Source organism: Merops nubicus, unplaced genomic scaffold (genome assembly GCF_000691845.1).
Source record: "Merops nubicus isolate BGI_N331 unplaced genomic scaffold, ASM69184v1 scaffold31169, whole genome shotgun sequence".
NCBI lineage: Eukaryota > Metazoa > Chordata > Aves > Coraciiformes > Meropidae > Merops > Merops nubicus.
In genome coordinates this window covers 43,152-56,428 of record NW_008634061.1, presented here as the reverse complement: position 1 = coordinate 56,428, position 13,277 = coordinate 43,152, and the positions used below count along the sequence as shown (strand labels likewise).

Below are 13,277 nucleotides of genomic sequence, written 5' to 3'. Positions count from 1 at the left end.
TTCCCTACATATACATAATGTGCCACTAACTTACGTGTGCACATGTCAAGTAATACAACCAAAGCTGCAAAGAAGAGCATGTATTTGGGTAGTACACGTTTTTTCCTTATCTGTAGGAAGCAGACATTCTCTGTTACTGTCAGTCTGTCTGCTGTTACTGAAGGTTGTGTTATCTTAGTCTTAGTTTCCCAGATCTTAGCATTGTTTCATGCTGGATGGACACACATAAGTGTTAACTAACTGTCTCTTAGATGAGCATTTCCTTTATAAATAAGTATGAATAATGTTTTCTTTGTGGTGTATCACTAGGTTAGCTTCATTATAATTAGTATTAATAATATAAACCAAGCTGCTGTATTATCAGAGGGAAATGCCATAGAAGGTAAAAAATTAGATGTGCCAAATTTAAAATGTCAGTACCCAAAACACTTGGGCATTGATGTGCAGAAGTTGAATGTTTTCAGCTCTTTTTCATATGATATCCTAGCACTTCCCAGCAGCAGCAGATCAGCCGTCAGAAACAGGCATTCAGGACTGTCCAGGCTAAAGAAGCTGGGAATGAGTGAGTTATGGGAGGAGTGTGAGTTTTACACAGTCCTGTGCATGTACAAATACATTCAGTACGCTTCAGAAACAAAAAAAGCTGGAGTGTTTTTGCACTCATTGTTCCAGAGCACCTACAGTAGAACTGTTCACATAGTTCTGACAATCTGATCTCTGGCTGCATTTTAAAAAGTGAGAATGATACTGACTTTTCCTTTTGTGAGTTTTTTTTCCTAACCAAATCATACTGTGTACTTTCTTTGTCTGAAAGCCACAGATACAAAACACTGAATTACAGTATCATCACAAAATGACACTAAAAAATATGAAGTAAAATGTTGGGTTTTGTATTTGGGAGCTTTTCCCACAGACCTTTACAGGAGAAGGACTGGACCCCAAATAAGCTAGGAAGAGTATTAGGATAGCAATATGTAATGGCACAGGTAAGAACAGAAAACGGACACTTTAGTCCTACTGTAATTTAATCTCTTCTGTATCTGTCAAATACTTCATTTAATTTTTGATGATACAAAATAATGAAGCTAATTAAGTAATTTTCTCAGTGATTAAGACAGTATCAAGCACAGCATGAGTTAATCACCAGAGAGAATATGAAATTTCAGGCTTCACCTGTAGATGTAATGAAACCCTTTTCCTTCAGATAAAAAGGAATCTTTTTCTATACCAAAAAGTCAATAGCAAGACAGGTCTGTGTGCACTGGTACAGGTTTGTGATTGTAGGTAGACAAAATCTTTTGCAAGATTGTTTCCATGTTTTGTGATATTTTGGCATTTATGATACTTGTGATTATTTATTTTTCTTTAATCTATTTTTATTATTTTAGTTCAAACTGTTGAAATCTGCAGGGAATTTGTAATGCGGCTTCTGTCTTTCACTGGCCACTTATTTTTTGTGTATTTTATATAAGTACTTACAAAGCTCCAAGGACAGACAGAGATGCTATAAAAAGAGAAGTGAGTGTCTTCTTCATAAGACAGGGTCTGACTCTGAACAAGAAGTTGGTGTGTGCCTCTCTCCTTTTTCTAGTTGCTGAGAGTTGTACAAATCTGTTCCAAAAGGGTCAATCCTGAAGCTCTTTCTCCATGCCTGATATTGTTGCATCAGGTATATGAGCACTTTGTAGATGGGGAGAGAGTACGAGTACTGCCTTCTTATTTGCACCTCTATGGGGTCACTGTCACTGTGATAAAAACGTTTGTCCATCACTTTGGCAGAGTGCAGTCTGTCCTTGTTAAGCTCTTCAGAACCACTCAGTTAACTCAGGAGAATTACTTTACTTTAAGAAAGCTCGTGATGTGATATAAAGCACAATTATTTGAACATGGTTAGATTCTAGTGATGGAGTATTTAATCTTCAAAAAGACCACAACAGAAAAGGGACCTTGAAAGGCTAGTTTGACCCCAAAGCTTTGTTCTTGAGTTTTACTTAGGCTTACTGCTACAATTTCATGCAACCTATGAAATTTGGTGGCTAATTTTGTTTGGCTTACATAGGAGCAGATATTTTATATTTACATTCCCTTGAGTCTTTTAAACGTATTTTGTACTTGCAGTTTTTAGCATGAGTCAGCCAACATGAAATGCTAAGGCAAAGGTTTTAATAAGGATATTAATGTTTTATTCAGGAAGTATATTGAGTTGAAAGATGTTAATTTACATGTGGAAATGAAAAATGTCCTTATTTCTGTTTAAGTTGATTTTTAAAAATCTTTTATTTGATTTTAATATTTAATGTTCTTAATTTCTTAAAGCCAAAGCCAACTGAAACAGTCACAACTGATGAGTCTGGGGTAAGATCAGTAAAATGACCCCAGTGGTTTTACCTCTACTTGAGTTTATTCTTTTTACCATGTCTATTTTCCACCAATTTTTTATGTATTTTTCATAACTGTCTTACTACAAAGGTGTTATGCAGTGGTTTGCATTCATTGTCAATGTACTATGAAGTCTACTACAAACAAACCCAATATGGTCCTTATTAACATACCAGAGAACTTGGAAATGCATGTGATGTGTGAAGCATTTCTACAGGTCCTGTGTTTTTAGCATGTATTTTTTCCTTTCATATCATGCTTAAGAAGGTGAAAAGGCCCTCAAAATGCATTTTCAAATCTTACCTCTTCCACCTTTGCATCTGGTGTTGTTTTTCTGGAAGTGTTGCATGTTTGAGTTTGTATTTGGTTTGACTTCTCCATGATGCTCTTCAGAACTCCGAAGACAGCGCTAGAATCTCCATCACTTTTTTTCGTCTCTTCCGGGTGATGAGGTTGGTGAAGCTGCTTAGCAGAGGAGAAGGAATCAGAACTTTACTGTGGACATTTATTAAGTCATTTCAGGTTAGAAAAATTATTTTAAATTTGCTTTATAATTACAACCATTTCTACACCAAATACAAATACACCAAAACCAATTTCTTTTTAAGTTTTTGCTATCAATAATGACATATTTAAATATATTTGCATATTAATGCCAAAATAAACTTCATCAGTTACTTCAGTGAGTCTAAGGTTCATTCTTTGTCATTTAATGTTAACTGTTACCATGAGATTTCTATAATACCTCATTAAAAAATTATTTGGTATATCTAAAACCAGATAGATAGAATATTTTTGACACACCAGGTCTCATACTTCCACAAATTTTATTAGATGACTAGAAAAGAGGAATTTAACCTATTTTTGTTATATAAAACTGATTTAATAAAGTGTAACAAGTAGATATTTAAATCCATGCTCCTGGAAACTTTGATGAATGTGAAGTCAATAGAACTCTGTAACTGTATGGAAGCAAGTATCTTTGTGTTGTCAGAATCTGTAATGGAAATAAAATCAAAAGCTGCTAAAGATGATTCTTCCCCCTGGATTGCTGGCAGAAATTATTTAAAATATAATGAAGCCTGTGTTCCTTATATGAGGCAAAATATTAAGAGTGACAGGTAATAACATTTTAAGCACTTGCATGGGAAGAAAAAACCTTGGAAAAGCCTGTGTTGTACAGAGGAAGTATTTTTGTAAATGGAAATTAAGATTATGATGTAAAATTATTAAAAAACAACGCACCTGTCCTGTTTCTAGGCTCTGCCTTATGTTGCTCTTCTGATAGCCATGCTGTTCTTCATCTATGCTGTCATTGGAATGCAGGTAATCACAGAAATTTTTTTTAGCATTTGATAAAAGTGCAGCATTTTGCTACTCTGAGACTTGTTTGCTAAGGTACTTATTAAAAGATTCCTTTGAGGGTGGTGCTGTATGTAAGGCACAGCTTGCAGAGTAGCGTAAAAATATTTTTTTGAGGCAGTGATTTTGGTAGTCAGAGAATCCAAAAACATGCTAGAGAAGAGATTGTTGTGAGCTTATAATATTGTGGTTTGCTGAAAGAAGCTGCTCTGCTTCCATGTCCTGTGAAGTTTATTCCTATGCATCAGTGTATGAAAGAATGCCTGGCTTTTTTTTTTCTTTCCCATATGAAAAGAACAGAACTAGGAAAGGAATATAGCCAAAGATTTAGGTACAGCTGAGCCTGCAGTTAGGAGTAGGATATATGTACAAGATGTACAAGCACAAAAAGGATTTTGATAACTGAAAATGTAAAAGTGTGCTGTTGGGCTGAAAGTGCCACTCCTCACACCAGCAGCAGTGCTGAGGGTAGAACAGGCTCTCCAGTCTCAATAACTAGAGACAGCTAGATAGGAGAGACCTGTCAGGAAACTGCTCCTAAAATTCCTACTACTGGGAACTTTTTTAGTTGGAGGATGGGATAGCCATTTGAGAGGGGCTGCCTGGACTGGGGGAAAGCAGCAGATGAAGGCACTGAGCCAGGGGGCTGTGGCTGAGAGTGTGGTCTGAACTACACGGTAGTCTCTATGCCCCACATGAGATCCAGTGCCTAAGGACTGTGGCTGGATGACCATCAACATTTTGGCAGAAGCCCCTGTTAGGAATTCTGAATTTGGGCTGTGATCCATAAAGCTTTACAGATGTTTTCTTTTATTCTCAAAGTTGTAAGGTTGTTCAAATCAGCACTAAAGGAGTTCCTAACTAAATGGGATGAGAGGAAATACGCTGTGGAGAGTGGTTTTGTTTCTTGATTCTCTTCACCATTTCTTCAAAAGCAACTTAGTGTCCTTACAGTCCAGCAGCATGTACACAGAGCATAATGGCGTTCATCTCACTACAATGAGTAACTACTTTTGCTGTGTTGTAAGAGGTTATAAATGTATTATATTGAGGATAAAGAATGGTCTTGCAGACAAAGAATTGCAATTTAATTTTGAAGAACTGAACTAATTTCTATATCTGGCTGAGATAGGATGTTCAGGCTCTCTGTGCTTTGGATGCCACCTTGGCATCTTTTTTTCTTTATTTAGATTTGAGGTTTGCAGGACAGCAATTATTTCTTGCTAGTATGTATGATATTTAGCACAGTAGGACGTTAATATCAATAAATGACTGTAGGTCCTAGTTTAAAACAAATATTTTCTCACCTGAAATAAAAAAATATGTATTAGTATTATAATGGTTTATTGATGCCAAAATAAATGATTAAGAACTATCTTGTACAGATGATAAATTCACTGCATTTACATCATTGTCAGGAAAAATCTAAAGAGTAAAGAAAGTGTATTTGTGAAAGTATTTTTCATATATACTGAAACCAGTTTAGACTGCAAGGCCTACAGCTTCTGACAGTGCAGATCACTGGGACAAAAGTCAAAATCCCGTTTTATTGTAGGTATTTGGAAAAGTGGCCATGAGGGACAACAATCAAATAAACAGAAACAACAATTTTCAGACTTTCCCCCAAGCAGTCCTCCTCCTCTTCAGGTAAGTATACCTTAACTCTTACTTAATGCATCCCATTTCATTGATCTATGAGGTGTGTCTGTAGCTCTTGTGCCATGAATTTGTTCAAAAGGTGTTTGCAGGTGTGAAGGAATTTAATGTAGCAAGCACATACTCTGTATGGTGTATGCTGAGAGTTCGTTGGCACAGCAGGGTTCTAATCAAGTGATACAGACCTTGAACACATGAAAGCTATTGTCAAACATCTCATTTGTGGAGTAATTGTCTTCACATTTAGCCCAAACCTAGTCAGCTCTGATATCTCTGTGTAGGTGTTGGGAATGGTGAAAAAGACTGTGCCCTTATTGTAATCTTGAGAAGCATGGATAGCATGGCAGCTTGAAAGAGTGAAAGGTTATTGTGAAGATAAATAAACTGTTCTTTACATTTTCTGAAGGGATGACAAGAAGTAGAGGGTGTAACTTGCAGAAGGAAAATACTAGATAAGCAGTAGGCAAAACGTTCTCAATGGCAAAGGCAGCTCAGTCTTGATCGAGGGTGATTATGGAATCTCCATTGCTAGAGAGCTGAAGAAAAGGGTAAAAATTTGCTAGGAGTACTTCAAAGTGTCCTGGAGCAAGGAGAGGGAATGACATGAAACATGGATGCCTCTAAAGATGACAGCCTCTCTTCCCTGTGATTCTCTAACTCCACTAGGCTCCTATGCATTATTACTGACCTGGTTGGCAGAGCTGGCAGATAGTTCCTTATCTGAGACCAAGGGCATCACCCAATGAGATCTAAGTCACTTCATGCATGTAAAGACTTTTGCCTTTGGAACTAGGCAATGAACACAGCCAAAATCATCATAAATATGTAGTTGTCTTTTAAATATTTGAAATCATGGGTCTTTACACAGGCATTGCCTAACTATGCAAAAAATATAATAGTGGAAGTTAAAGACAAGAATTTCTCTAACCATACTGAGGAAAAGGCAATTAATATTTTACAAACAGATATTTTCAACTTTTATGTGTTTTCATGCACAGCACCACTTTTGTACAGAGCAGCTCCACTGCAATAAGTATTTGACTTGTAAATCACAGTTGGGTTCAAATTTTTACATGCAAGTCTTTGTGGTGCCATTAGTCTACCTTATAACAATCTGTCTTCAGTGTCAGATCTATGCTTGCAATTTCTGAAACATGCTTGGTATTTTTTTTAATTAGTTCCTGCTCTGAAAAGTTCACAGTCTGTCTTCACATTTGTGCTTGTACAGCTCCAAGCATTTAGTCAGACCTTAACAAATTAGTACATATTTAATCCATTTTGATCAAGTAACACCTAATTTATCTTTGTGACCTTATAAAGGTGTGCGACTGGCGAAGCCTGGCAGGAAATCATGCTGGCATGTTTGCCTGGGAAACGCTGTGATCCAGAATCCGATTATAATCCAGGGGAAGAATACACATGTGGAAGCAATTTTGCCATCATTTATTTTATCAGTTTTTACATGCTTTGTGCATTTTTGGTGAGTTTAGCTTGTGCGTATTAATGGAAATGAACTTGGGCAAATTGACTTTCTCCTGAGCTAAGAGAGCAGCGGGTTCAGAGAATGATTGAAAATCTCAGAGCTGAAATATTTTTGCAAGGTTTTATTTTTCAATACGGAATCCTAAATCCTCTATCTTATACTGATTTTTATGATGAAGGTGGTGAAACACTGGCATAGGTTGCCCAGAGAGATAATAGAAGCCCCATCCCTGGAAACATTCAAGGTCACATTGGTTGGGGCTCTGAGCAACCTACTCTGGTTGAAGAGCAGGAGGGTTTGACAAGGTGACATTTACTGGTCCCTTCCAACACAAACCATTCTATGCTTCTAAATTCTTATGTGTGAGATCTTCTTTTCACAACATATATGCAGGAGTGATTGGTTGCACATTTGAAAACTAAGTTAAAAGTCTTTTAATCAGCTGTTACTTCACACACTTCTCAATAGTATCATTAAATATTAATAATAAATTTTTAAGAATTTTAAAATTCCTTTGACTTACCAGTAAAGCTATTTGTATTATTTAAACTTAGCAGAGTTAGGATTTTTGTCTCTACAAGTGTGCTCAAACTGTGGCACGTTTTGGAAAATGTTTTTCCTCATTGCAGGTGTCTGGTTTAAGCTGGTTGATTTGCTCTATTGACAGTACTGTTCTCCTTGCAAAAGGAGAGTGGTCGAACAGAATTCTGTGAACTACATGTAAACATACATGTTCTGCTGTTCTGTATCATCTGCTGTGGTAACAAAATACTATCATGACATTGAATCCTATTAATACAAAAGCTGTTTGCATGTGTCAAATGCATGTATTTGATCCATTTCTTAATTTGATGTAGTAGCAACTGGCAGATCAAGGAAGAGAAACAAAACCATGCTACAGGCTATGTCAGTGACTGAGTACTCTTGAAACAGAATCACACACTTTTCATATCACTACTTGATAGGCTTCCAGTTAGTTAAATGGTTAACAAGTATTTTCTGCAATATTTGATATTTGCCAAAAATCATTTATTAGATCAATTTATTTGTTTGAATTCTTAACCTGCCACCTTGGAGAATTATTTTGTTTATTGAATATTTTTTTTAATTTCAAAATAATTAAGACAGATTGTTATTAATTACTCTTTTAGATTATAAACTTATTTGTGGCTGTCATTATGGATAACTTCGATTATTTAACACGTGATTGGTCTATTCTGGGTCCCCATCATTTGGATGAGTTCAAAAGGATATGGTCAGAATATGACCCTGAAGCAAAGTAAGTCAGGTCATTTCTATGATACACTTTATGTGGTAAGAACAATAAAAGCAGAGCATAGTATATTGTTTGGGAATAGAGGTATGTTTGGTAACTGAAGTGTCTGTTGCTTCCAGGGGAAGAATAAAGCATCTTGATGTGGTTACATTACTGAGACGCATTCAGCCACCACTTGGTTTTGGCAAATTATGCCCTCACCGAGTTGCCTGCAAGGTAGGTTTTACCCTGTTTTCGTTCTAGGTTTGTCTCACAGTTCATTCAGTTCTGCCTCATGTGTGTCACATATGCACAGTAATCCTGTCTGTTCTCAAGGTCTCCCTCACTCTCAAGTTTTCCCACTTTTTTGCAAGCTTAACTTAAACCAGCAAAATTAGTGTAATTTCTTCCAGTGTAGTCATTTGAGCAGTCCGCATCAAAATGAAAGGGGCCAGTCTGAATCTGTCGTTAAGTCTGTTGTTGTCATGTATATGATCTACCTCATCCCAGCATTTCTGGTGACCCAGTGTCACATATTGCGTTGGCTGCTTTAATCCAGTGACATTTCTGATTTTTCTTCAGGCCCAGGGGGAAGAGCATGGTAGTTTAATTGACAATGAAGTTTTGATACAGTACTTTTACAGTCACATTTATGAGAATTTTGCTGCACATGAAACACAGAAATGAGCCTGAAAGGTGGGGGCTGCAAGGTGGTAAATGAAGCTGAGATGAATAGCAGTGTGCAATATAATATGTAGCAGTGAGTGAGAAGACTGAAAAATAAAGGGAATATAAAATGATATAGAATTTGTCAGGCACAATGTGCAATGTAAATGATTGCATTTCAATTGCATTTTAATATAAAACTTGAAAAGCAACACAGATGAATAATTGAGTACTTCAGAACTATGTATATTTTGGGTTTAGCAATAGCAATAGGAATAAGATCAAGCCTTTCAATTAAAGGATCATTACAACAGCGCTGTCATTTAGATTTCTATCTGTTTTATAAATATGTGAACTGACATGTAAAACACTGGGTTCAAGTGCAATGCCACAAGACATACTTAAAGAAAACCTGTGTCTATATGTTAAGATAAATTATCCAGTTGGTTTTGATAACTTTTAAACTAGAATAGAATAAAATCCATGTCAGATGTTAGGAAAAGAATTTGATAGATTAAGTACTGTTCTGACAGACTGAGTTACAGCAACACTGCTCTAAAAGATGAACAGTCTAATGCAGAGATGGACTCATCCAGAGAGGAAAGCCCATTTCACACTAATTCAGTGTAGACAACATAAAAGATGCACAACTTCATTGAAAAGAGTTACCTGGGAAATGAATCAGCTTATACATGACACAAATGGTGCAGTAGTTCTTCATAGAGTATGAGGCTGGAGGAATCCATGGGAAACCTGGAACATGAGAGCAACTGGAGCGTGTTCTTTTAAATAGCCCCATCTGTCCTTAATACTTGCATTGTGTAACTTAGAGTCACAGCCAAGGACTGGGCTTTGGTGTTTGCAAAATAACTCAATAAATAGCTCATGAAAGCTCCTGAACAGTTTTTGTTTTTCTATAAGCATGCCTGTGATTGATAGCAGAAAGAAGCAATATTGGGGGGTTGTTACGTGCAGCTGGGATTGAGGACTCAACTTTTTTTGAAGACATATGCCTCTCAGTGGATGTTATTCTTAGACAGTATCACCTTTTCAGAAATTAAAATTACAGGAGCTTTTTTCAAACAAAGAGACATTAAATTTCTTCTCCTTTTCTCATTTACAGAGGTTAGTGGCCATGAATATGCCACTAAACAGTGATGGAACCGTCATGTTCAATGCTACTTTGTTTGCTTTGGTTAGGACTGCTTTAAAGATAAAAACAGAAGGTAAGGTTCTTAGCTGTAAAGACTTTACTGTGCTTTTCAGAAGGTACAATGAGGAAAAGTTACAATTCTCTTTGCTCATTTTTCTGGATGTGAGTAAGGCTGCCTTAGTCTCACTGGATTTGGTTTGCTTTTGGATCATGGATTGTAGTCACTGTTGCTAGGAATGATTTGCTAGAAAATGAAAGGGTCAGTGAGGCCAGAGCCCAGGAAATCTCAGAAATTGTTATATGCTTTTACCTGGTCAGTCTGCCAATAACAAAGTGATTAGATTAAGCCCCCTCGGGCATTGAGGTGGCTTAGGTGAGTGCTGTGTTAGATGAAAAATGCTCAGTAGTCAGTTGCCTCAACTTTCAAGCCTGTGCAAGTAATTAGTATGATTAAACAAAGACTCAGCTTTGAATCAAGAAAGAAGCCATTTGCAAAGAGCAGCTTATCACTTTCTGCACAGTTTAGGTGGAAGTTACTAAGCATTGACAGAGTAGAGCCAAGATGTGTAAACTGCTGTTGATCTTTGCGGTACTCCACAGGCTGATTTGAAAGCCCCAGGAGCCCACTGTCTTACACCCTTTCTTCTCTTTAGTTGTAGTGTTGTTCTCTGCTACTTCTTGCATGTTGGGCTTGCTGCAAAGTGTCCTTATCACTGTCTTTTTTCTTTTTATACATGGCTAGTTAGTATCCAAAGGATCATTCATTGCAGATGGCTGAAATGTAATTGCCATCTTCCATTTTTCTGTTTCATTGTCACAGGTAATCTAGAGCAAGCAAATGAAGAACTTAGAGCAGTTATAAAGAAAATATGGAAGAAAACAAGCATGAAATTACTGGACCAAGTTGTCCCTCCAGCTGGCGGTCAGTCTGATACACTTTGCAATATGCTATTCTCTGTGCATTTTGGTCTTTCTAGATTCCTAGGAACCAAAGAATTAAAATTACTGAGTTTCACAATTATAATGTCATTAAAGGACAATAAACAATAATAACAAATATATATCAAACAAATTATATCCTTTTACATCGGATAATACATATAGTTGTGATAAGTACAACTTCCTTAAATTAGAGAGAGAGGAAAATATTATGCTTATATTCTTGCTTGAAAGAAATACCTTATTAGACCTAAATCTAGTCTTGAAATCAAGTCTTGAAATTGTTCATCACAATAAACTAGTTTGACTTTAATGTGTTGAGCAAAATAACATTTTGTACTAATTAAGCTTGACAGTGGACATTATAGCTTATATCTTTGTATATGTTGAATAATGGGAGAATGCAAAAAAATATTTGCTAGCTTTTTTTTTTTTCTAAATTAATAAAAGAAGAGGCTAAATTATCTCAGTTACACTAGTTTAAACCAGAGCTGTTCCATAGTCAACAGATAATGGAAATGGTTCGGATTTATGACAGTATAACTGAGATATGGTTATGGCCCACATAGAGTGGTGCTTAAATTCTACCCCAATACAATTGTGAGAACTACAAGGCACGTATATTTATATTAATTATTCGTACGTGCTGTAAAAGGGCACATCAGGTATTTGTTATATCTCTCTTTTTAAAAATATATAAATATATATGCCTAATATATATATTTAGTCTTTTTCAATATATAAATTTTTATTAATACTCTCTAGAATAGGTTTTAGGTGACTTTTTAACATGCTTTTTCAAGTTTTAAAGGTGCAGGATCTGTTGCAATGTCACCCACCCCCAGGATGTGTTTATCTAGACATCCAATACCTAGATCCATTGTAATCATCTGGTGTTTCTTGTAGTTCATTGTACTTCTGTAGTGTTACGGCAGCTTATATAAATTTTTATTAATACTCTCTAGAATAGGTTTTAGGTGACTTTTTAACATGCTTTTTCAAGTTTTAAAGGTGCAGGATCTGTTGCAATGTCACCCACCCCCAGGATGTGTTTATCTAGACATCCAATACCTAGATCCATTGTAATCATCTGGTGTTTCTTGTAGTTCATTGTACTTCTGTAGTGTTACGGCAGCTTTCAAGACTGCTCAGACTCAGGTTTGGAAGCAGACTCAAGATCGCAGGCCTGATGGTGGTGGAGGCTGATCCCTTTCTGAAGGTGACACCCTCAGTCCCCAGGGAGAGGAGCATGCTGGCTGCGCTGCTCTGCAGCATGACCCAGGAAGCAGCATTAGCTTTGTCGCTGGAGGGACCCACTTGCTGCCGGTGTGGGGACTGCCAGATCATTGTGGGGATAAAGGCAAAAATCTAGCAAATTTGACTATCCAAAGGGGAACTGATACTGCACATTTAAAACGACTTTTTGTGTTCTACTGTTGTTTTTAGCCTTACACCTAAGTGCTTGCATGGCATAGATGAATTGCTTTGTTATTGTTGTAACTATGTGCTTGAGCTTTTTCTGCAGCCTCTGTTCCTTTCAACTATGAGTCTTTCCGAATATTCTGAAGCAATTCTGTTTTAGGGTGGTGGCATGGAATTAGTGTTGCCTCTTGCCAACTTTATTCCCCTACATTTTTTAATTGAAATAGAGACACGTGCTTCAGAATAGCAAGCTGTGCCTGCTTAAAACAATCTGACAAAGAATCTGTAAAGATTACATTCCTAGAATTAATCTTACATTGTACCTCACTGTTAACTTCAGCTTCATTTCATTGCTGAATATAAGCTGTATATTTCTTTTCAGCTGTACTAAAATTCATTGCTAATATTCTGCAAATGTAGCTCTTCAGTGTAGCTAGAAGGCTGAAAACCTGGACCACTGCTCAATCAATAGGGAACAGCATGGCTTCTACAACCCAGTATAAACAAAAACATGTTGGGAAGTCCCTAAAATTGGTGAATTTTTATATTTCATCTTGGTTTGTTTCTCTGTGGACCTTGTTGTGACTTATCTGAAAACTGAAAATATTGTAACCCATCTAGAAAAAAGAGGAATGTGGCTGTTTTACATTCATGCACCAAAGGAGTGTAAAATAGCTTAGTGTAGAGTAGAAATTCGTTTCTATTCATGTTTAATATTCAATAGAAAATTGTATGTGACAATAACACCAGTGACAGCTGATAATCTACTAGGAGGCAGAAAATTCTTTTCAGTATAAATTAACAAAGTATCCAAATTCAATGATAAAATCACTTGCACTTAATCATATTGAGTGATCTAGTTTATAGTGTTTTCCTCCGGTATTACTTTTGCTGGCGCTACTAAATGCGAGACCCTTTGTGTGCTCGTGCCCATGCCTCCAGAACACAAACAGAACAATTGT

At 36.5% G+C, this 13,277-nt stretch overlaps 1 protein-coding gene across 1 annotated transcript in view; it reads left to right on the top strand.

Annotated features, from left to right (window-relative positions):
• The window catches only part of CACNA1D (calcium channel, voltage-dependent, L type, alpha 1D subunit), a gene marked incomplete at its 5' end in the record, with an annotated part of 73,255 nt that overhangs the window by 33,910 nt on the left and 26,068 nt on the right, over positions 1–13,277 (top strand). Inside the window, 9 exon segments of the mRNA XM_008948442.1 lie at positions 2,317–2,355; positions 2,773–2,901; positions 3,640–3,705; positions 5,297–5,388; positions 6,718–6,877; positions 8,032–8,159; positions 8,276–8,372; positions 9,925–10,027; positions 10,775–10,876. Coding sequence (XP_008946690.1) covers positions 2,317–2,355; positions 2,773–2,901; positions 3,640–3,705; positions 5,297–5,388; positions 6,718–6,877; positions 8,032–8,159; positions 8,276–8,372; positions 9,925–10,027; positions 10,775–10,876 — 916 coding nt within the window.